Here is a 22,898-nt window from a genome sequence, read left to right on the forward strand (position 1 = left end):
GTGTGTGGGGGGAAAAGAAGAAAGGAGAGGAAACACTAGAGTGGAGAGTCTGTTGAAAAGGATCAAAGGTTTGATCGTCAAAATGTCCACAGAAGGTCAGAGAAGACATCTGGCTGAATTATCTCAGCAAGGAATGTAAAGAACGGGAGCTGAATGACATCACTATAGTAAGTAAAGGATATTTCATTTCAACACTGTATTGAAATTCATGTTTGTCAGTGGTTTTCTATAGCATCTGACAATTATCAGCAAATATTAAATGTCCAAAGAGTTCCTGAATGTTTTCTAAAAGTCACTTTTCTAATTTATCTGTAGAGTATTTTGTTAATGTAATAAACATTTCAGCCATCTTGACTGTTGCTCTGTTAGTGTTGTCAAGGGTAAGGCTTAGATATGGCACTAAAGTTGAAAAAATGTCAATACATAATCTTAAATAAATAAATGATAATGAAGCTATTTCATCATATTGATAAAAAGGTAATAAAGCAGTCCTGCTTTTGGATTTGCCCTTACTAGGCTGGGTCAACTGGAGATATTAACCCTTTGAAGCTTGAGCTAACTGGTTTCACAAACATGGGAAGGTGGAAATGAGCAACAAAAGAAGAAATTACCCCAAAATAAAAAATTAAACCAATTCTGTAACATACTTTGAAGATGCAATTATGATAATTGTGAATATCTTTTATAATTAGAATAGCTTTTTTCCTCTTCCCTGAGCAAGTTTCCCTAGTCTTTTAAAAACTACTTTTCTACTCATTTCTTTTTAGGTTTTGGGACCCACTTAATGCTTAAAAAAGCCTTTAAATAGTGATGCAATGTTGCAAAATGTTGCAAACACAACTTCCTTTCACACAATTTTTTAAACATATATGATAACTACAGACTGGAAAGTCCTACTGAGAAAACAATGACATAGAGGTCTAGTGTGTAGGCATCTAGTGGTGATTTTGCAATTTGCAATCAACTCAAACTTCTCCCGTGTGCCAAATATGTAGGACAACTGTGGTGGCCGACACAAAAACATGAAAGGCCCTCTCTATAGCCAGTGTTAAGTTTGTCCATTCTGGGCTACTGTAGAAACAACATGGCAGAATCAGACGAAGAGGACCCGCTGCATATGACTCATTCTAGGGAAGCGAAAACAGATGCTAAAATAGATGCTACTAAAACCCTACACACTGGACCTTTAATTATCTTGAGTAGTTCTTGTTTAGCCATGTCTATTATTATTTGTGCACACACAACATACACACACAAACACACGCACACACACACACACACACACACACACTTACACAGGTACATTGACTCATGCTTGAACTCCTGTTACTGGTGGACAAGCTCATTTAAAGCACAGTGATGTATATTACAGTGACTCACCAGCAGTAATCATCTGAAAGAAAAATTCTTATCACGCCCTCTGTGCCGTCTCTGCAGGGACTAATGGATCATTAGAGACTTATTACATCACAGGGCTAACATTACGGTAATGATCACACCGACACAGAGTCTGAGCTGAAAGAACCGCATCAAATATATCAGTTTTGTGTTTACAGATATTTATCTAGTGGGTCATTTGGTCCTCTCATTTGCCTTTTTTCTACAGCAAAAAAAGGTCAGTCATTACTGACTTCTTGCTTTGTCTCAGATCGTCGGTCTGGTTACACTTCAAACACATCTTCAAGTTGAACTATGGAGAAGAGAAGAGAGAAGAAGAGTGTTGATGAGAGAAAAGAGAAGGAGGAGGAACATGACGTTTTGATTGGGAGGTTCGGACAAGAAGTGGAGGGGCAGGAGGAGCTGGATTTCTCTGATACTGAAGATGAGAGAGAGCAAAGATGCACTCCTCTTATTACTGCTTGTCATACAGGCATGATTGAGGTAAGTAATGTGTGTGTGTGTGTGTGTGTGTGTGTGTGTGTGTGTATGTGTGTGTGTGAGTGAGAGAGAGAGAGAGAGATTTCTATTGTAGTGTAATTATGGTTTAGCTGTAGTCACTTTAGCTGTTATAGCAGATCAGACATCAGTCCGTTGTTAGCTGGAAAATTCCAACAGGTGTTTTTCAGGTTGTATTTTTCCAATCCATAACAATAACGTGTTTATGCGCATGTCAGCTTCACTTGACCTGAAACTTGTAGATGACGTGACTCCTCTGCACCCTCTCAGGGGGCAATGTTCAAAACAAGCATATGACTTACCGGTAACAGGGGAGACCCTCCCCCTTTGATCCCCTGTGAAGTGAGATGAGTCACAGTTATTAACAGCTATACTGAGAATTTCCAAATTTACAAAGCTAAAAAAAAACCCTGATTTAATCAACCAAGTCTGCATGTGATTAAAGTCTACTCATTTTCTATTTGTGTCACTTACTGTTTTCCCTGCTGGTGATGTTAACAGGTGGTACAGCGGCTGCTGAGGTCTGGCGCTGATATGACCCTGTGTAACTGCAGCCAGCAGACGGCGCTTCATGTAAGCCCCCCTGAGCTCCAGGGAAAAGTGTTGGAGTGGATGTCAAGGCCTCATCTGCCTCCCCAGGCACAGCTGCTGCAGGCTGCCTGGCAGGGAGACCTGCACTCCCTACAGCACCGGCTGGTGAGACTAACACACAGATACAGAGTGAGAGGTGGAGGATGTCCCTGATGAACAACGGCAATTAACAACAACTATGTTTTTTTATATTACAAAAACACAATTGGTTATTTGTGGATTAACTGTTATAATTATTATTATTATTATTATTAGTAGTAGTAGTAGTAGTAGTAGTAGTATTTATTTTTTTTTACAATTATTTTTTTATTTTTCAAAATTATTTTTATTATTCTTGTTTTTTATTACTAACAAGAACAAAAGCTATTGATAAATCAACATAGATAAAGACCTTTGCTGACAAACTCTTGCCCTCATTAATAGGTGCTGCCTGTGTAGCCAATAGCACAATCTGCCACTATGTGTGGTGCCCAAATGAACTGAAAAAATGTATAAACCTCTAAAGAAAGAAAGAAAGAAAGAAAGAAAGAAAAGTTAGAGACTAACTTCAGTAACGCAGATTCAGTGGGGTGTTTGGAACATTTTAAAATGAAAAGGCATTCCTGAGTTGTATTCAGCTCAGGACAACTAACGTCTCATGATGTCCTTGTGTGACTTTGTGCAACTGCCTGTAAATGTGAGACATATCTTCAGGTGCTTAAAATTCAACAATGAGTGTAACTAAACAGCAGCTGCTATGCGAATAACACAACATTTTGTTTTCTATCTGTGACCGCTAACTGTACTGCTGTATTGAATGTTTTTTTATGTGTTTAAAACATTAATTTAATAAATTACTTAAGGCGAAATGATGATTTAAAGGTCATGACGGAAATGAAAGATGAGTTGTTCCTTTAAATGTTTGTGTGCTATGTTCCCCTGCTTGTGGCTGCAGCACTTTGCAATATGTGTGTTTGTGTCTGTCTGCATGTCTCAGGCTCAGACAGACCATGTGGATATAAATGTTCCTAACTGTGATGGTGTGACGGCTGTGATGCTTGCTGTAAGGGACATTGACCTGTTTGAGGGCATAGTGACATTGTTGCCGTGGGAACATCGACCTGTGGAGGTGGTCAAGGAACTGCTGGGACTCTCAGCGTATGAAAACACATTTCACTCATATATAGGCTATATACTGTAGAAAAGTAAATACACACATGCACATTTCTTTGTCACACTGTTTCCAAATCTGGATTTCTCTGCAGCAGAAAAACTGACCTCTTATACTTGTTCTGTCTCTCTTTAAACTTCATCAGTGATCTGCAGGTACGAGACCGCAGCGGCTGCTCTGCTCTCCACTACGCTGCTAACATCAACAGCCCTCTGAGGGAGGAAATCATGCAAATGATGGTTGAGGCCCTAAGTCACACAGGTACACACCCCAAAAAACATCACAGTACATGCCAACGTGTACATTTGCACATTCACATTTCCAGCATGTGAAATTTTACATACACTTAAATCACATGCACGCAAGTTAGTGGACATCCCCATCCGCACTTTGTGTAGCCATTTCAGTGAAAAGGTTCTGATATGTTATGTAAACAACAGGCAGACAAAAGCTCATTTTACAAAGAGATCACACAGCTATGAAGTCCCCTCTTCATGCCTCATTTGCATCTTTACACAGAACCCAACAACAGCAGCATCATGCCACTTCAGTGTGTGATTTAAGACAGCATGCTGGCATTGTGAAAGCAAAAGAGGCGTGACAGGCATTTAACACAACACATCCAGCCTCTAACATACAACAAACATGTCAGCAGTGCTTTCTAAACAATAACAATTGAATAACATAACAATAGCAATCATTTATTGTCCCTTTAATATGGCAGCTGATCTCATCCTCTGCTCAGAGGGTAAGGAGCTCCCGGGCCTCATTATTTTCCCAGTTTGAGAACATTTTCGTCCGTAACAGCTATTCTTTAGATCTTCCACAGTGGGTGATACGAATAACACGCCGTCAAAAGGTCATACCCATTCTGCCGATTGTCCCATCATGCTGGGTTTCAGACACCATTTTGGCACTGTTACTACCTCTGTGCAGGATTAAAAGCGAGACCGTTCTGTTCCCCAATTCTGCAATGGTGCCTTTCATATAGAACAGCGAGGTGGCATAATGGCACAGTATTCCTTCGAACACAACTGTAAAGTGAGTTAAAGTATATGTATATGTAGAGATGAATATTTTTTTTTTTACAGTTTTTAGCATCTTGTGCCTGTCTGGCAAAGAGTCTGAATGACAACAAAGGAATCTTGAATCTAAAGTTAGCAACTACCTTGAGAACTTAGTGGAGCATTTAGAAGCTAAAGAGCCAAACACTTCCATCAGGAGTTGGCAGAGACCAAGACAAAGCAAAGAAAAAAAAACATTTACTAAGTGGCAAAAACAATGCTAATGTTGCTCTGTGCCTGCAAGGTATGTTAGTAGGTAGGTAACTCTTGGCTGGCAAGTGTGCTCATGTCAGTTCTATACTGTGATAAAATGTCAGCATTTACAGTGTGGCAAAAAGTGGCAAAAAGAAAAAAATCAGCTTTAAAGTTGTGGGAAAATTCTGATCCTAATTCCAACAGTCCATGTGATCTGCTTTTGGAAAGTAGAGATTATTCACTAATTTGTACTTTACCATGTTTCTTTCAGAAATAGCTATAATCTGATTAGAATTATGCAGTTAACAAACGTTTTTGTTGGGTGAAAAAGTTCCAGCACTCTAACCATGCACTATAACAGAGAAATACTTTTGTATTACATAAATTAATCAACAGGTAGCCATGCATTCAAAGAAATAATTTTGCTTCTCTGTATATTATTTCTCATGACATTAAATTAACTAATGCTGCGCACATTTGCTCACTTCCTCATGTTTTTGTCTTGGCTTTGGTTACTGATTCATTGATTAGTTACTTATTAAACTGGCCGTTTAATGCAGAGCATGCAGGTAGCAGATAGACCCACATTCTAAATATAGTATCTTCCTAACATAACTATGTGTAAGCATACACTTTTTCTCTCTCTTTCACACACACATACAGGCTCACACACAAACAGCATACCAAGTTCATTCATGATCCTGTTTGTCAGAGTGAAACCTCTGCAGTGGCACTCAAAGCCTGCACTTATGTAGGAGGGTGTAAGAAAGGCTTGTTTGTGTATGTGTGAGCAAGCACGCTGCTGAGAGCCTTCACAAGAGCGTGTGAGCCAGAGTTTGTATCGAGGATGGCGATACAGAAACAAGGTAACGCAGAGAGGATGGAAAAAGGAAGAAACAAAGAAAGGTAAAATGTTGCTTTCAGACTTCAGAAACCTCCGTCTTTATCACCTTGTGTAAACAGGATGGGGTCGGGTGAAGACCTTGAGCACCAAACATGGATTTGTTGTTAGTGTTTTCAGATTCTTAACCTGCTCTTGTTACTTAGAGAAACAGTTTTCCTTCTTTAATTATCACAAAGTGTTACAATTATTTCTGATTTTGTGCAGATGCTGCCTCTATGTCCCTCCTTGCCCTTGACAAGTACTCATGCCAGGATTTGGATTCAGAGTTTGGAGATTCAGACGTAGAGTTAGACCTTGTGAGCCTTTATCCTGATCGGTCAACTGCTGCCTCCCCCACTCAGACACCAACCCATCAGCACGACTTTCTGCTATACAGCCACACAGGGGTACGTGCTTTGGGAGAGAGGACGCATTTTCAGTAATTGTCCAGATTTTAGGAAACAACTGTCTATTCAAGTGAGACGAACATGACAGTGACATAAACTCCTATGATCTCCTTTGACAATAATTTGTTGTTTTTAAGTATGTGTGTGTGAGTGTGGCTGTTAATCTCATGTGAGTGGTCACCCAGAAGACAAATATGTGGAAGCAGTGACTGGCTGTTTAGATAGGTGTGTCTATGTGTATGTGTGTATGTATGTGTGTGTGTGTGTGTGTGTGTGTGTGTGCGTGCGTGCGTGCGTGCGTGCGTGCGTGTGTGTGTGTGTGGAGGAGGGGTTCCCTGGTTAGCTGACACTTATCTGCAATACTACCACATTATGTGTGTCTGTATAGATGCAGCAGACAAACAGGGCAGCTGGTTAGCTGGATGGGAAGAGCAGGTGGTTCACGGAGAAAAGTCTAAGAAGCCCATTGGTCCACTTAGCTGTGATGTTTTTGTACATGTACAGTGTTAAAACTACTAAAAAACACACTTTATAACAAGGATATACTTAGAAAATTTGTTTTTAAATCATTAAATTTGTAATATCTAAAGGGATAGTTCAAATGTTTTAAGTGAGATTTTACATGGTAGCTGAATCAGACATACTTTATTGATCCCCGAGAGAGAAATCTTTACAGTCACTTTGATGCCAGCATAGGGAATTATAGCAGGTAGAAGTACCAACATTTGCACAAGTATATACACAAGTATATAAAATATAAATATAGAAACACAGCAAAAGCTATTACAACAGTATGTAAATATTTAAAAATTTAAAGATAAAGTATGTATAGTATGTTGAGCATGTAAAAAATATAAATTAAGAAATACAGCAACAGACAATTAGCACTAATATGTGAATATTTCAGTTATAATATGGATAATGTACTGAGTGTGTAAAGTGTGTAAAATATTAAACTGTGCCTTATGCTAAAACACAACATATAAAATCAGTATTTAGGTTAAAAATAAAAAAATATAAATGTGTGTGCAAAGCTACAACAATGAACAGCAAAGATATACATAAGCAAGAATAACAATAAGGATATAGTATATCTGTAATCTCCTGTTTTTACACAGAGGTCACACTATAGAAAAAATGTATTTTGGACACCTAAAAACATCAAAATCAGTATAAGTGAACACAATATTTAGAATGTTTTCACGATTTTACCTTGCAGTCAGACAGCCGTTATTTACTTCAACTTGAAAATGTGTGTTAAAAAGATAATTTTTGTTTCTTGATTTTAAAAAAATCTAATAGAGTTCCATCTGAGTGAACATCACTGCGAGAATTCTACCGGACCTAAGACTGGGACATGTAATGAATTAATTGCTCTGTTTTGTTCTTTCCAGGAAGTGCTGGAGTCTTCAGGATACGTTCCCCTATCTGACCATCATAAAGGCCTCAACCAAGGTAAGGACTTTTTCAAGGACTCCTGGAGTTTTAGTGGGCTGAGGTGTTAACAATGGATGTATGAAAGTTTCTTTGTGTGAGCTAGTTAGATTCACTAAATAAAACCAAAATTGTATTTTTATCCTGTGGAGGGAAAGGGGGGGAGGCTAAAGAGAAACCACAAAAAGGTCATCTGGGCATTTTTGATGCCAACAAACTACTTTAAACAGGTCAAAGTACTGGCCAAAGAAATATACTGGTCCGCTCAGGCCATCAGTTAAAATCCCCTTCTAGAGGAGGGCAAGTGAGGGAGGAGTGACCTGAAGGGAGGGGTCTCACACACAATACCACCTCTCAGTTGAAAAACCTGCCTGTGCAACTTGTAGATCAGCCACAACAGCATGGTCCAGAGAGGACTGAGCAGGAAGGAACGGACATGTTGAGAACACAAAATACTAAATAGTGTCATGATCAAATCTCACCAATGTGCGGAGGAATAAAAAAATAGACAAAGAGAGGTTTATCTGATTCAGTCACTGAACGTGGTCTTGATATGGGGGCAGAGTGGACCAACACGCTCAGAAGCAGGTAATGCTGTTTTCTCTATGATGAGTGTTAATATGTTGTATATGAATGTTGTAATATTAATACCGTAAATTCCAGGGCCGTTAGAAGGAATTCACACAGGAGACAAACTTAACAGCTTAACTGAATCATTCTGAGTATTTTAAAAGAAAAATCTTAAAACTTGGAGTTTTCAGTTTTGATCACTGATTGCCATTTTAGGGAGCTAGCATATGATTGAAGGTCACGCAGGAAAGAGCTCACTATGTACTTTAAATGAAACACTATTTTGTGAGTTTTTTGTGACATTTTAGAATGATTTACTAACACTCAACAAAAACTATAACAGCTGACAGCGAAGTACCACTCATATTATATTCTAGTTTTCCACTTTTTTTGCATTTTAAAGTAATAAAATAGAAAACAGTGTATGGCATCACCACCTGACCAAACAGCATTCATAACTGCAGTACACCCTAATATTATTGGTGGTAATATTACATTTATTAAGATTATTTATGATTATATTTCTCAATGATTATTTTGGATGCCAGTGTGTGGTTACCTGTCATAGCAAGCATTTTTTTCATTATATGTTTTTATCCTTACATTGCATGGAAGGGGGTGGCATTTTAAGCATATTTCAATATCCGGGGAAGATGTGTTCTATCAGCAGCAGCAGGGGCACTTGTGGTTATAGAGGAACACTTTATGCGGTTATGATGCAGCTTCAACCCTATAACACAGACATTGGGGATTATATATACTGTAATATACAAGAAACATATGCAATTATCCCTCAAATATGGTTATCAAATACTTGTGACAAAGATATGTAATGGAGGCAGGATATTTTACAGTTTAACAATTATATTGCCAAATGACATCAGTGCACTGAAAAAGATGCACTTCGCTGAGAATTTAATAATGGTAAATGAGTATCTTTGGCTGCACTATGTTCTGTTAAAATTAAACTTTTTAAATCATGCATTTCAGACAACATAGAAGCCGATACCGATATATCTGTGATGGGCCAATTTCAGGCTATAAAATCATCTGACCAATATATTGGTCCATCTCTAAGAAGTACACCAGATTTGTAGCCTGTCAACTGAAAAATATGCTTCATGAAGTTTAGAAACCTCAGAGGAACATTGTTCTTCAGCATTGGTGAACCCCCAGCCTATTGAACAGCCAAAAAAAAACATTTACAGTTAAGAAAATGCAATTAGAAATCAGATTTCCATTGTTGTTATTTACTTTTACTTTTTCTGGAAAGCCATTTCTTTTGTATGTCTTTTGTGATATTTGTTAACTTTTCTGAATAATTGGTTAAATGTAAATAAAGACATTTCTGTAAGAAATATTGTATACATTATGTAACTTTTTTGTGTGTAACTTAACAATGTAAAAAATACAATGGATTTAGAGAATGTTACCGTGTGTGTGTGTGTGTGTGTGTGTGTGTGTGTGTGTGCGCGTGCGCGTGTGTGTGGAGCAGATAAGGGAATCCCCCTCTGTTTCCAAAACGCCATGGAAACACTGAGAGACATCAGGCAAGCCTACCAGGACGCAGGGAGAGGAAGCAGGTGTGCGTGCGCACACACACACACACACACACACATTCCCGTGTGCACTCATTTTAAATACAGATTAGCTATAAAGGAGTGAAAATTTACAAGCTGATGGCACTAGGCTGACAGTGTTGACATGTGAACACATCAACATCTGTTCATACGTAGCCTGTGTACACACAAACATTTAATGCGCGTACAGTTAACACTCCATCCCCCCAACACACTTGTATAAACAACACACTCTCCCTGGGCTCTTCAACAACTGCCTCTGACTTTACACCAGCAGTAGAATAGTGTCCTATCTGGTTACACTCCTGTCCTGTATGCAGGCACCTGTCACTGTGTCCAGAGGACAACCTGTTCTCCCCAAACAGGTTAGAAACACAGGGACAGGGGGAGAGAGGGCTTTGGTGAATCAGCTCATTGTCTGTTACGTGGTGCTCTCACCACTGAATCAAGTCCAAGCTGAGGAGAATAAAGCTCTTTGAGCTGGTCTCTAATTTCATAGCTTCCAGTAATAGAGAGAGAGAGAAGGAAACGAGGCTTTTGCATTATGTTCAGTTCAGCACAAGGCAATAAAACTCATCAGCCTTTAGAATTTCTCAGGCGAGCCCCAAAAAATTACCCTGAGTAAATTAACAACACACTCTCTTTTAATCCAAGGCAAAAGTGACCACATACCTCTCTGTGTTCTGTTCTGCTGAGCAGAGGAGGTTTGTCTCTGCCGAGCCTGGCCGACAACAGCAGACGCTGGAGCCATCTGGATCCTGCTCCATCAGCTGGTTTGCTGAGTACCCGGACCTCCTGCCTGCTGGTTCCTCCTAAACACTGGTACATACTGTCGCTTATTATTCAGGCATTTGACATTGCATAACCCGTTCAGATGCCTTCCATCCAATCCAACAAACACCGGATGTTTAGATGTATAATTACTGTCATATGACTTCACTCAAATGCATACTTAATTATAACTTAATTTAATGGATGTCTATCATCTATAAAGGGAAATGTGATCCTTTGCATCTTAACAATTTGATAGGTACTTGCTTTGGGCCCATGCTCCAGCATTAAATTTCACTTTTGGCCATCCAAACGAAAGTTTGGGCACCCCTGATCTATTTATTATGTACACTGACTATGAATGGGGGGGGGGGGTGATCTTAATGTTTTCTGGAGATATTCAGAAATTGAGTATATTGTAAGTTGTGATGACAAAAAACAATACATAATATTTATGCAATGTGTTTAAAGCGTCCAATTAGTCACTGATATGAGTTAACCACTCACAAAAAAAAAGAAAACTCTTTTCTTTTTCATTAAAAAAGCGTCTGTTAGGACCATTTGTTGTCATTTTTACAATAAGGTCATTTCTGTGTTCAGATTCAATGTCCACTGGACTGGACATAAAAAAAATAAAACATAATACAGTATTTTAATTTTAAAAAATGCTTATTATTGACTGATAAGTGCATTTTGGGTAGACCAACATAACAATATTTTTTGTGTTTGCATCATAATTGGGTTCTGAGCAGGTTAAGAGACCAATCAATAGTATATACGTAGTGAGTGAAAATTACTGTCAGCCTAATGTGATTGGTGGACATTAAACTCTGAATGAAAAAGACTGTGTAGATGACTTGTACTTACTGCCCTTGTGTATTCTGATAATAACACACAATACATCTGCGGCACTACATTTTTAAAGTCTGTTTTTGATTTGTCCCTCACAGGCAGAGAACAAGAAGTGTGGTTGCTGCATCTTCATCCTCCCCTGGCCTGCTGTCTGTGGCTGAGCCCCACCAGCTCAGCCAATCAGCCCCCAGCATCATGGAACCACCGCTGTGCTCAAACACTATGCTGCAGGCCAGAGCGCACATCCAGACCCGTATGTTAATCTATTATTAGATCATAGGAGTTAATTTTATTTCCTTATATTTTATTTAGAATATTTAAAAGGACATTTATGTGCATGTCGTTTTGAATGTATAATCTCTTCCTGTCTGCAGGACTGGGTTCTCAAGACACTATGAATAAACAAAAGGTGAATTTCAACCACAAAAGCTTCCCCAGTTTGTCTGTGTCATACTTACATTCCCTTTTCTTTTCATCTATCTAATAGCTGGTCTACTTTACCAGTCCTAAACACTGACTTACTGTCAATGTCTTTATTCTCTGCAGTTCTCACAGGGTCCCTTGCTGGCTCCGCATCCCAGAACACCCAAGCTGTTGGCACCACTAGACAGCAGGCCCAGGGACATTGTGTCTCTGCCATCACTAAAGTGCCACATTCCCCTGAAGCCCATCAGCCGTACCCCTCTTTGCTCCAGGACCCGGCTGAGGAGAGAAAGGCTGTCATGGGGCAGCCCAGGCACTGTCCCTCTGACCATGAAGGGTGGAAGTGAGGAGAGCGGGTCCAGCAGCGGCAGCCTCAGTTCCATCGACCTGGAGGATGAGGATGAGGAAGATGGGAGGGAAATACCTATTAGAACTTCAGGAGAAAGCCCTCTGAAGTTTGTTGGCGAGAGATTGTTGGTGCATTTGAATGATGTGAGCTCCACTGAGGGTGATTTGGACAGGGAGACACGGCAGCCAAGGATGAGTCATACGCCTAAGATCCACAGATCAGCACATGACCTGGATGGGGAGGCTGTTAATCATATAAATGATCTTCTATGCACTGAAAAAGTTGTAAACTCTTACTGTGAAGGTGAAGTGACCAATATGGATAATACAAAGGAGCCAGTTGACTGTCAGTCCCTTATAAAATGTAACTATGCACAACAAGGAGATACTGTGAACAATAAAATACCTATCACATCAAAATCTAAGGAGGAAGAGAGCCACGTGGGCTACAGCCCAGAGCCAGAGACTGAGACTAGTCATGAGATAACACATAATATGAAGAAAGACCAAGTTGATGTTCCTGCATCTTCTGAAGGGACTTGCACAAATAACCTGCAGTGTACAAAACAGACAGAAAGAACAATGAAGGAGTCCTTTTATGAAGAAACCTGGTTAGGCAACCCAACCCCACATAGAGAGGATGTTAAATTAACAAAAAGCACTACTGAAAAGAAAGTTCAATTATTTGCTCCATGTCTAGACCTTCCAGTGTCAAACATGGATCCTAAGAGGGGACAGAAGATGTTAAAAGCCTTAAAGCCTGCCCAGAACAAGGAGAGAAGAACCAGCACGAACTGTGAACTCAGAACAAACATTCAAACAAACCAGCATTCCTTCAACATACTGGCACACAAAGACCGAAGCACCCTTAATCGAAACAAGTCCAAAGGCAATTTGAAGTACTCCTCACCTTCGGCACAAGTTAGAGAGAAAACCAGGAAAAGCCCTGAGCTAATGATTAGCGGAGAGACAGTCACAAAAGTAAAGTCGAAGCTTAAATCTGTCAGAGGCACTCATTGTAACACTGGCACCTCATCACCACGAAAGAAGCTTATTAATCAGAACAGAAGATCAAATCCTGACAAGTTGAACCAACCAGCGAGGGAGCCAAACAGCACCCAGAAGCTGAAGAGGGCCGCAGGGATACCGAGGTCTAAATCTTCTGTAGACTTCATCACCTACAAAGACATGTTTCAGCAGATACAGAGTGGTGAGGAAGGACCAGCCATCTATGAGATGTTTGCCGGTCCAATTTATGATAACCTTCGAGTTTCCAGCTCCTGTGATAAAGTCAAGGACAGACAAGTGCAGTCTGCTCCGTCTAGGAAGACACAACAGAACCATAAAGTAAAACATAGACCACTGAAACAAGCACAGAGGAGAATACCAGGGGACAGCATGGTGGCTTCAGCTAAAAGCAAACCAAAACTTGTTTCCCCAAGGGTAAAAACTAACCTCACACCTGCACCAAGGAAAGGCACTCACAAGATTACAGATATGCCTAAATCTGATGAGAACACAGAGTTAGTTCTCTCTAAGGAGGTTGACATTTGTAACAGCAGTGCTCAAGAAAAAGCCAAAGATCATATGTTATCTACCATAGAGGAGGCTCTTTCTAGATATGGATCTGAAACTTTCAAATCTGATGACAAAACACTGACTATGCCAGCAGCTTCATCTCATGCTGAAGATTATAGTCAACTGCACATGAATATGCAAGAAATAGGAAGCCCAAACCGACCAGTTCCTGAGCCTGTGTCATCTCAAAGCCCCCAACAGCCAAAGATCAACACCTGGACATCGTCTAGCAGCAGTAGCCAAACCATCATGTCACCAGTTTACCAGAAGTTTCTGGATGAGGTAGGGGACGGGCCACTTACAGATGACTTGCTGCAATGTCTGGCCGAGGAGCTGATCTCATTGGACGAGAGGGATGTATCTACAGGACCTGAAAATCTGGAGTCCAACAGAAAAGATGGTGCCGAGACAGGACGAAGGATAACTCCTGAGGTAAACTTCAATGTTCAGAAGAAAAAAAAAGAGAGAAGCATTGTGATTTTCATGTTATGGCCATGATAGGGAGTGATTTGGAATGGCACATATTCAAACACTGTTTCTGCTCATTCCATCATGTTCTTTCATAACTCCACACATATTAAGGACTATGAAAAATATTAGTGGTATAAAAGGGGGAGTTTTTTTTCTTTAGGCTTAAGGTAGGATAGTCTGAGTTTTGGGAGTGTGCAATGGAGCGTTTTAAATTGTTTTTTTAGTCCTAAATTTACATTTCATTTTGGCCTTCCTTTGCAATATACACCCCTGATTCCAAAAAAGCCAGGACTCTGTGTAAAACCTAAATAAAAACAAAATGCTTTTTTTGCAAATCTTTATTATTATTATTATTATTTTAAAAAAGACAAGATAATTAATGTTTAAACATTTTTTTGTTTTTTGTAAATATACCATCATTCTGAATTTGATGTCTGCAACTCATTCCAAAAAGGTTTGCAGAGGGACATGACATCATCTTTTCTTTTAACAAGACTCGGGAAGCATTTGGGAACTGAGGACATTTTTAGACGAAGATTTAACAGTGAAATTCTTTTACATTTTTGCCTGATATACAACTTCAGTTGCTTAACAGTGCGTTATCCTATTTTGTGCTTCATAATTTGTCTCACATTTTCAATGGGAGAATGTTCTAGATTGCAGGAAGGTCAATCTAGTACTTGCACTTTTTTACAATTAAGCCACACTGTTGGAACTTGTACAGAATATGACTCATTGTTTTAATGGAATAAACAGGAATGTCCCTGAAAACGCCATCATCTGGATGGCAGCATATGTTGCTCCAAAACCTGTTTGTACATTTCAGCATTCATGGTGCCTTTACACATGTGCAAGTTACTCATGTCATAGGCAATAACACACCCCGTCCTAACATTTTTTAAATATGTTGCAGGCATCAAACTCAGAATGAGTTTTTATTTACAAAAAAACAATAGATTGCAATATGAAATATTTTTTCTTTGTACTGTATTAAATGAAATACAGGCCAAAAAGGATTTGCAAATGATTGTGTTCTGTTTTTATTTATGCTTTACACAGCTCCTCAGCTCTTTTAGAATCCTGGGTTGGTTCATAAACATGCACTTTTTCACATGCCAAGGGCCACAGTTCTGTCTCTTTATCAGTATTGTATGAATGTGTACATAGCTGGCACACATTAGAAGACATCAAGGTTTAACTTGGGATCTACACCATTAAAAACAGTTTTAACAGTTTTATTTTTTAGACAGTGACTTTGCTAACCTTCATTCTGTGTGTTTTATGGCAGGTTAATCCAACAGACAGTGCTGCTCTGCTTGGCTCTGGGTTGGTTGTAGATGAAACCATCACATGGACAAAGGGTGAAGTTCTCGGCAGAGGAGCCTATGGGACAGTAAGTATAGAAATCTAGAAGAAAAACTAAAGCTAATAACATATTTCAAGCATGAGAAAAAATCTGATGCATTGTGTCTTTATATTACCAATTTTGAGAGTATTGCTCCATGGTTAGTTGACAATCAGAACTCCTGCTGTTTAAAGCTCTCGAGGTTTTACCTTAAAAAAATCAGTACACCAATGTTATCCAAGCACTCAAACATCACATACAGTAGCACACACTGATGTCGAACTAATCGTGGTGATCACTGCTGCCTTCTTACCAGGTGTACTGCGGCCTGACCAGCCAGGGCCAGCTGATAGCTGTGAAGCAGGTAAGCCTGGATACCTCTGACCCCGATGCTGCAAAGAGGGAGTACAGTCGTCTGCAAGGGGAAGTGGAGCTGCTTAAAACCCTCAGACACACCAACATAGTGGGCTTCCTTGGGACCTCACTTTACCAGCATGTGGTTTCCATCTTCATGGAGTACATCCCAGGAGGATCCATTGCCAGTGTCCTTCACAGGTTTGCTTGATTCAAAACAGCTTGACAGCTTGACAACTTACCATGAAGTATATGACATCTGACAAGACATTGAGTTACAAAACATCATGGGGTTTAACAATAAATGGTATGTGCTAATGCCTTTCACACAGTACCTTTTACTTCCTTCAGGTTCGGGCCTTTGCCAGAGCGTGTCCTAGCGCTATACACCCAACAGATCCTGGAGGGGGTGGCCTACCTTCACTTGAACAGGGTGATTCATCGTGACTTGAAGGGAAACAATGTCATGCTGATGCCCACTGGTGTCATCAAGCTCATAGACTTTGGCTGTGCACGCCGTCTGAGCTGCCTGAACCACACTGCAAGCAACAGTGGAGATCTGATCAAGTCTGTCCACGGCACACCTTACTGGATGGCACCAGAGGTAGAGTAGAATTTTGGTGGTCTTCTCATCTGTACTAAGCATATTTATTTCATGGTCAGAGTAAAACTGACCTTGAAACTTGTGTGACTTTGCATCTTTTCCACTCAGGTTATCAATGAGACAGGATATGGCAGGAAGTCAGACATATGGAGTGTGGGTTGCACCGTGTTTGAGATGGCCACAGGGAAACCACCACTGGCACACATGGACAAGATGGCTGCCTTGTTCTACATTGGGGCTCAAAGAGGGTTGATGCCCTCATTACCTGATGCGTTCTCAGATAACGCCAAGGATTTTGTAAAAATCAGCTTGACGAGGTGAGTCTCTTCATCCTTCTATCTTCCTTTAAATCACTGATTTCCTCATTGAATCTATCCCTACTGTAATTATAATGAAAACTTTTGGAAAGTTTGGGACAAATTCAGTTAGAGACTTAATTCAGTGCATATTTTTCTATTTTTAGTCATGTTTGGGAATAAGTTCCCTCATTTTTTTTTTGGTTTTCTCTCAACACCAGTGACCAGAGACTACGGCCATCTGCAGAGCAGCTGCTGAAGCATTCATTCATCCCACAAAGAGAGACAGGAGTGATCTCTTGGGAAATACAGAAAAAGAACTGCTGTGGTCACCCAAGAGGGCTGTGTGGTTAACAAGTTACACTAAGACTGAATATTTTCCAGCTAAAGGACTTTTCAATGACTTAATTCAAACTGATGACTCAAGACATAACGTATTTTTTTGTGACCCTTTGAGGGCCTGCCACCTATCCCAACTGATGCACTACAAGTATGTTAGGGAGCGCTGGGCTTGTGTCTCAGACCATTCTGGTAAATACAATATTGAGTATATTAACAAAAACTGTAGTAACTGCATTACGCTGAAGTTAAACAAACTACATGAAAAGCACTTTTATAAATTTAAAGTACATAGAACCTAAAAAATGTGAACAGATAGATGCCAGACTTTTGTTACTGACTTTAAATATTTCCTACAGTGTAAATGTGCCAATCTTATACTTTAATTTTACGTTTAACTCTAGTTCGCTCTGTTGTGTGATGTGTAGATTTTGACTGAATTTGTCTTATCCATATTACACCATAACTCCCATAACCTAGGACTACATTTTTCCATGCTGCAATTGTGAACTAGTACTTCCTGTTAGCTTTCCTCTAATGAGTTATTGAGAAATCAGTAGGGCTGGATATTGTTAAAAAAACAATGGTAGTAGTAATGCCAATAACTCTTCATTCGACACCTTTATTCTTGGATTATCACCCAAGCTTAACTGCCTACTCCATCAAATACACCGCACTTGATTTTACAACACCACAGACAGTTGCTGTGGAAGTGGGTCAATCACACATCGCATTAAATAAAAAAATGCTTGCAGTGACGGCTACACGCAAAATCGTAAGTGATTTTTCTCCTCATCTGTGTACCAAAAGAATCGAATGCAGGTATTTTTTGACTGGAGAAGTATGAATACTACTTGGTACCGGGTTATTTTGATAAGGGCTGTAAGAATACTTTAAAATATTATATTAAATTATAAAGATTACGATTCGAGATAAAAAAAAATCACTCACAGTCACAGAATAAGGTCACAGTAAAGACCTGAACATAGGCTATATTTACAAAGCCTTTACTCAACATAACAGCACGTCCTGCATTAGAAAAATATGCAGTTAAGGCAACCAAGGAGCTTAAAGAACAATGGCCAGAGTAAAAAAGAAAATACTGACTCTGTCTAAAATGAAGCCTATGAATCATAGATTATACACATAGACTCGTATTTCTAGATCCCAAAAATCTACCGTTATTGTTATGCATTGAAATATGATAGTCATAGATAGATAGATAAATAGTCATATAATATGTCACTTAAATCTGTCAGTTTACTCAATGGTAGAAAAGGGGTCCTTCAAGGAGTGAAGGTAAGGAACCACTGCCTTTAAGGTACCTAGTACTAATGCCATGTCAATTTGTGCTTAAGAGACACGCCACTCATACGAGCCCTTTCATTATTATAAGCAACTGTGCACACCTCCTCATATTCAAATGTACAAATGCGCAAGTTTATTTCCTTCTAGACTCTAGTAATGTGGATATATGCAAAAGAAAATGACAGCAACAACCAGTGTTTATACGTGTCAGGGTAGTGGCAAGTTTGAAGTTTATTCGTATTATTGAAATGAAAAGGGGAAAAAAGGGATGTAAATAGTGGATTATTTGTCCACAGCCGCCTTTTGCTCTGTGAGCCCAACTGTTAATCCCCACCGAGGGAACAAGTAATCCAGCCTACAGGTTATCAGGGGTTTTGCACACTCCTAAATAAACGAGTAACCCAGTCAATGACAGAAGGGACGGTCATGTCAAGATTTGAGAACAATATAGAGTTTAATGTATGAAACTGATGTGAAGATGTGTCCGGACAGTTAAATGGCTCTATATGTGAAATAAACCAATTGGATGACTTGCATGATAAAACCTATGAGGGCCGTCCAAATTACAGATACTTGAGTTTTAAAAGTATCCAGCAGGTCATGTTGCATATGGCCAACGTGTCACTGTTCTGACAGCTGGGATGGAACTGAGCCAACATCTATGTATAGTACCACATTAATGGCTGACTGAATAATACTCAAATGTATCCCCTTTATGGGCTGGCATCTAACAGCTACAGTTTATGTTATGAAATAATGTCTGATGCACTTCAAAGTAAAAAGGGTTATGTAAACTTTAATAGCACACTACTACTGTCTTTGTCAGTTCTTTTTTTTCTTTTTGAGGCACAACCTTTGGCATCCAGCTTAAGGTCTACTTATAGGTCCAAAAAAAATAATTTTTGGTACAAATTGCATCGCTTTGATGTGATAAGTAGGTGTTGGATGTGCCAGTGTTACTGGGGGCATCAACTGATATTCCCTGTGATGGAGAAAAAGCACAGTACAGCACCCCCTGTAGGAAGGTCGTACGAAGCACACACCACTGGAATGCTGCAATCATTCAGACGATGCCCAATCCACTGATCAACAAAATAAAAGTCTTTTATAGGTATTATAGTTATCTTGTTATACTTACAAGCAGCTCCAAACCTGAGTAGTCATGGTATAGCTTTTTTTCTTTAAACATACAAAAACGTATGTACATTTATCTCACTTTCTGTAAACAGCAAGTACGTGTTCTCCTTTTAAATCCCTTTGATGATTGAAACATGCAAATCAAACGCACAGTACTTAAGTATAAAAAGAAATCAAGATGAGAAAGAAATTGAGGAGATGAAACTTTACACCTAAAAAAAATTTGCATCCACCAACAGTACTAAATGGAATGCCAGCAAACATAAGTTGAACTCATCTCCAGCTGGCCACTGGCTTCCTCATACAACCGCAGAAATGTGATTCAATTAAATTACTCATTTAAAAAAAGAAAGAAAATGAAGAAAGTGCACCTTCCATGCCTCTTATAGTACTTGTAATACTTTTGTTTTACCATATGGAGATGTGAAATGTAGAGATGGACTTTCCCGGCAATGAAAACACACTCACACCCACCTTTGCACGTTCCTGGACTCGATTGAGGAGGAAGGAGAACCAAGCAGCAATTCAACACACTAACAGAAACACTGAGCATCACAGCCCAGAGATGTGACAGTCAGGAAGCATAATTTTTTTTATCTTTCTTGTGTCTCAGAAATTGAGAAGTCCAACAATACTTTTTTTTGCAGATAGGTTTTTTTTCTGCCTTTCAGTAAAGGGTTTATCATGACATAAAGAGTTATTTCCTAGGGCACTTAACAGGGAGGTGAGCATAGTCTTCAAAGTCTGAGCTGTGGGTAGTTTGTTGCCATTTCCAAGTGCTGGCCATGGCTGCAGAGTGGTGGACTCAGTGTCTCTGCTCTCCCAATTCATGTGGCGATTCGCTAGTAGGAGGCGGGTACTGCTGAGAGGTCCGCAGCCCACCTGCGTGTGACAGGAGGGGGAGGAGGAGAAACAAGAATAAGGAGGAGGAAGAGGGAAGGGAGGGGGGTGGGAGGTTAGCCATAGAGCTGCAAGCCAGACGAGACACACTGCAGTACAGGAGAGGAGCAAGGAGGAAAAGAGGAGAGAGAAAAAGATGTAGTACCTGCAGCACCAGTGCCACCCTTGGAGATTTTGCTCGCTTTGGAGCAAGAAGTGGAGAATGAGGAGGAAGGGTGGTGGTTGTGGCTGGCGTCGGGGTGCGCCCTCTTGCGCAACGAGGACGAAGATGAGGTGGATCCGGGAGGAGCGAGCGTGGTCCCTTCCGTGCTGGACAGTCCTGGAGGACCCCGTAACAGGCCTCCCCCGCCATTTCCGCTGTGTGTGTGTGGGTGACTGTGCTTGTGGTGGCGATGGAGATTGTGGTCCGCTCCACGGTGTTGTTTCTCCTTGCTCACCAGTGGGCTGGAATGTTTATTCTTGTTGTTGTTGGCCGCCATGCCTTCATCGGATGAGCTGTGGCGCTCTGATGAGACTTTAATCTTCATCTTAAGCTCATCTTTGCTTGGTTGTCCACTTTTGTCAAGCTGGGAGCCGGACCCAGGAACGGCGAGGCGGACTTTAAGCGAGCCTTTGTCCCGTTTGTCGCTGTGATGGCGTCGATCTTGCCCTGAATTTGAAGAGGAGGGTACTTTAATTTTCATTGGGGAGGCAGTCGTGTTGCCACCGCCACTACCGTGGGATGTCTGGTGGGGTTGTGAATGTTTTCTATGGTCTACTTGGCTCGTAGAGGATGGTGCATAGGTAGAAGAGATGGAAGATGGCATATCCGCCCTCGCATCAATATCCATAACTCCTCCGTGCTGTTCCTGACTGCGTTTCTGCCCAGAGACAGCCAGCTCTGCAGCATGTTTCTCTCTGTATTTGTCCAGAGACAGCTTCTGAGCAGGAGAAGGTTGTGGCTGATGCTTTCCCACTCCACTCCCTCCAGCTCCTTTCTGTTCCTGTTTGACAGGGATGAAGTCTAGTGTTTTGTCACTCCTGTATATTGGAGGATGCTGAAGCAAAGAGGAAGTGGAGGTTTGCAAGGACAGTGTGGGGTCTTGGTGAGGGATGCTGAGGGGTTCCTGTTTGATACAGGAGGAAGGGTACCCTGCTTGGCTCTGGTTGCTCAGGGGCCACTCACTGTGGCTAGCAGGATTGTATGTGCCAGCCAAGGCGTCCAGAGATAGGGGTGCAGCTCCGGACTGGCCCACCATGGACACATTGAAGGTGGCGCCAGCTTTGGAAAAACTTGTGTTGGAGGGTCCGTCACCTTGCTCGTGGAGCATGGAGGGCCCAGGAAATGAGTTGTCAGTCAACTGAGAGGTGTCACCCTTGGGCTTTTTGGCAGCTTGTGTTGCCTAGGGGATAAGAGAGAGATAACACACAAGTTTGGTTTTAGTAAAGAGTAAGCTCTTTGAACAGGGTTTGACAGCGGCATTGGGAAATCAGTGCAGCAGGATTTTAGTCCTGTTAATATTTGTGATAAACACTGCCACCAACGTTACCGAGCAGTTGTTTGCCAAACCAATGTGTTTATAGTTCTTATAATACAGACATTTAAAATTATTTGCAGAGCTGCATTTGTCATTAACACTTCTTGCTGGTTTAAAACATCATATAGGTGTAAATGAAGCTGTTTTGGCTAACCAGTCTCTCCAAGATTTTGTCGGCTGTTTTTTCTGATTGTTGCAGCCTGAAGTGTCTGATTTCACAACACGTTTTTTAAGAAATTGCAATCTTGTGAAAATGTGTACAAGCGTGTGTGTTTTGGGTTTTTCTTTTCAAGGAAATTGCAGTGGGAAGTTGAAATTGCAATAGTTATGATGCTGCCATGGATTCAGAGGTTAATGTTATGAGCACTAGGTGTTTCCAACAGAATTAGAGTATATTTGTGATTTTAAATATTTGTGATAGCCGATTACCGACAATCAGCTGTTGCTTCTGGTGTACGCAGTATTCTCACAATACAAAACAACTCGACTCTGCTGTTAAACCTGTCGATAACCGTTAAGTAGAATAAGCTGTGTGATGCTAGCAGTTAGCCCTGTTAACATGTGTGTGCTTGTGTGAGAGACTCAGAGCATCAATCCTGCAACAGTAGTATCATAACATGATGAACAGAGCAGGAGAGAGAGGGGCTTAGCAAAGCAATACACTGCACACAGCTTAAAAATGATTTTACCCATTTTAAATAGTCAAATTTGTGGCACAGTTGCAGTGATGGGACAAAATTCCAAGGTTGCGTAGAATTCACAGGTTTTGTCAAAATTTGCATTTTTACCGCCACCATAGCTTCACGAAATCCTGGAGGGTCTGAGTATTTGACTTTGATACATCCTGTGCTAATAAATCAAAATTAAACTGACACGTTTCCAAAG

The 22,898-nt window shown here is 40.4% G+C and overlaps 2 protein-coding genes across 7 annotated transcripts in view; one reads left to right on the forward strand and one right to left on the reverse strand.

Annotated features, from left to right (window-relative positions):
• On the forward strand, positions 1-19,264 carry map3k19 (mitogen-activated protein kinase kinase kinase 19). Of its 5 annotated transcripts, XM_088083018.1 has the most exons (18): positions 1-167; positions 1,438-1,486; positions 1,607-1,881; positions 2,398-2,592; positions 3,464-3,624; positions 3,783-3,898; positions 6,005-6,186; positions 7,581-7,641; positions 9,686-9,773; positions 10,470-10,592; positions 11,492-11,646; positions 11,768-11,802; positions 11,940-14,174; positions 15,502-15,606; positions 15,875-16,113; positions 16,264-16,516; positions 16,625-16,833; positions 17,034-19,264. In XM_088083018.1, exons 3-18 carry the CDS (start codon positions 1,693-1,695, stop codon positions 17,164-17,166), a joined length of 4,479 nt encoding a protein of 1,492 aa, XP_087939144.1. In that variant the 5' UTR covers positions 1-167; positions 1,438-1,486; positions 1,607-1,692; the 3' UTR covers positions 17,167-19,264. The 5 variants fall into 5 exon arrangements, with proteins under 5 accessions (XP_087939144.1, XP_087939146.1, XP_087939145.1 ...); XM_088083020.1 differs by lacking the exon at positions 1,438-1,486; XM_088083019.1 differs by lacking the exon at positions 1,438-1,486 and having other exon boundaries at positions 1,649-1,881.
• Positions 18,657-22,898, reverse strand: part of ccnt2a (cyclin T2a) — a 10,903-nt gene continuing 6,661 nt past the window's right edge. Inside the window, exons 9-10 of one of the 2 annotated variants that reach the window (XM_042494119.2) lie at positions 20,642-21,878; positions 18,657-20,478 (exon numbers count right to left, since the gene is read on the reverse strand). In XM_042494119.2, the coding sequence (XP_042350053.1) occupies positions 20,402-20,478; positions 20,642-21,878 (1,314 nt within the window). In that variant the 3' untranslated portion in view covers positions 18,657-20,401. Of the gene's footprint in view, positions 20,479-20,537; positions 21,879-22,898 lie in introns of those variants that run through there. The other variant, XM_042494118.2, reaches the window with a different exon arrangement.

Source organism: Plectropomus leopardus, chromosome 10 (assembly GCF_026936395.1).
Source record: "Plectropomus leopardus strain MGB_pleo_1.0 chromosome 10, ASM2693639v1, whole genome shotgun sequence".
Taxonomy (NCBI): Eukaryota; Metazoa; Chordata; class Actinopteri; order Perciformes; family Serranidae; genus Plectropomus; species Plectropomus leopardus.

What these genes read in the sequence shown, in the direction of transcription:
- map3k19 (XM_088083018.1), top strand. Translation starts at nt 1,693, where the DNA reads ATGGAGAAGAGAAGAGAGAAGAAGAGTGTTGATGAGAGAAAAGAGAAG. An exon ending in TGCTATACAGCCACACAGGG is followed by an intron (nt 6,187 to 7,580) that starts GTACGTGCTTTG and finishes TGTTCTTTCCAG; the next exon opens with GAAGTGCTGGAGTCTTCAGG. An exon ending in GACGAAGGATAACTCCTGAG is followed by an intron (nt 14,175 to 15,501) that starts GTAAACTTCAAT and finishes GTTTTATGGCAG; the next exon opens with GTTAATCCAACAGACAGTGC.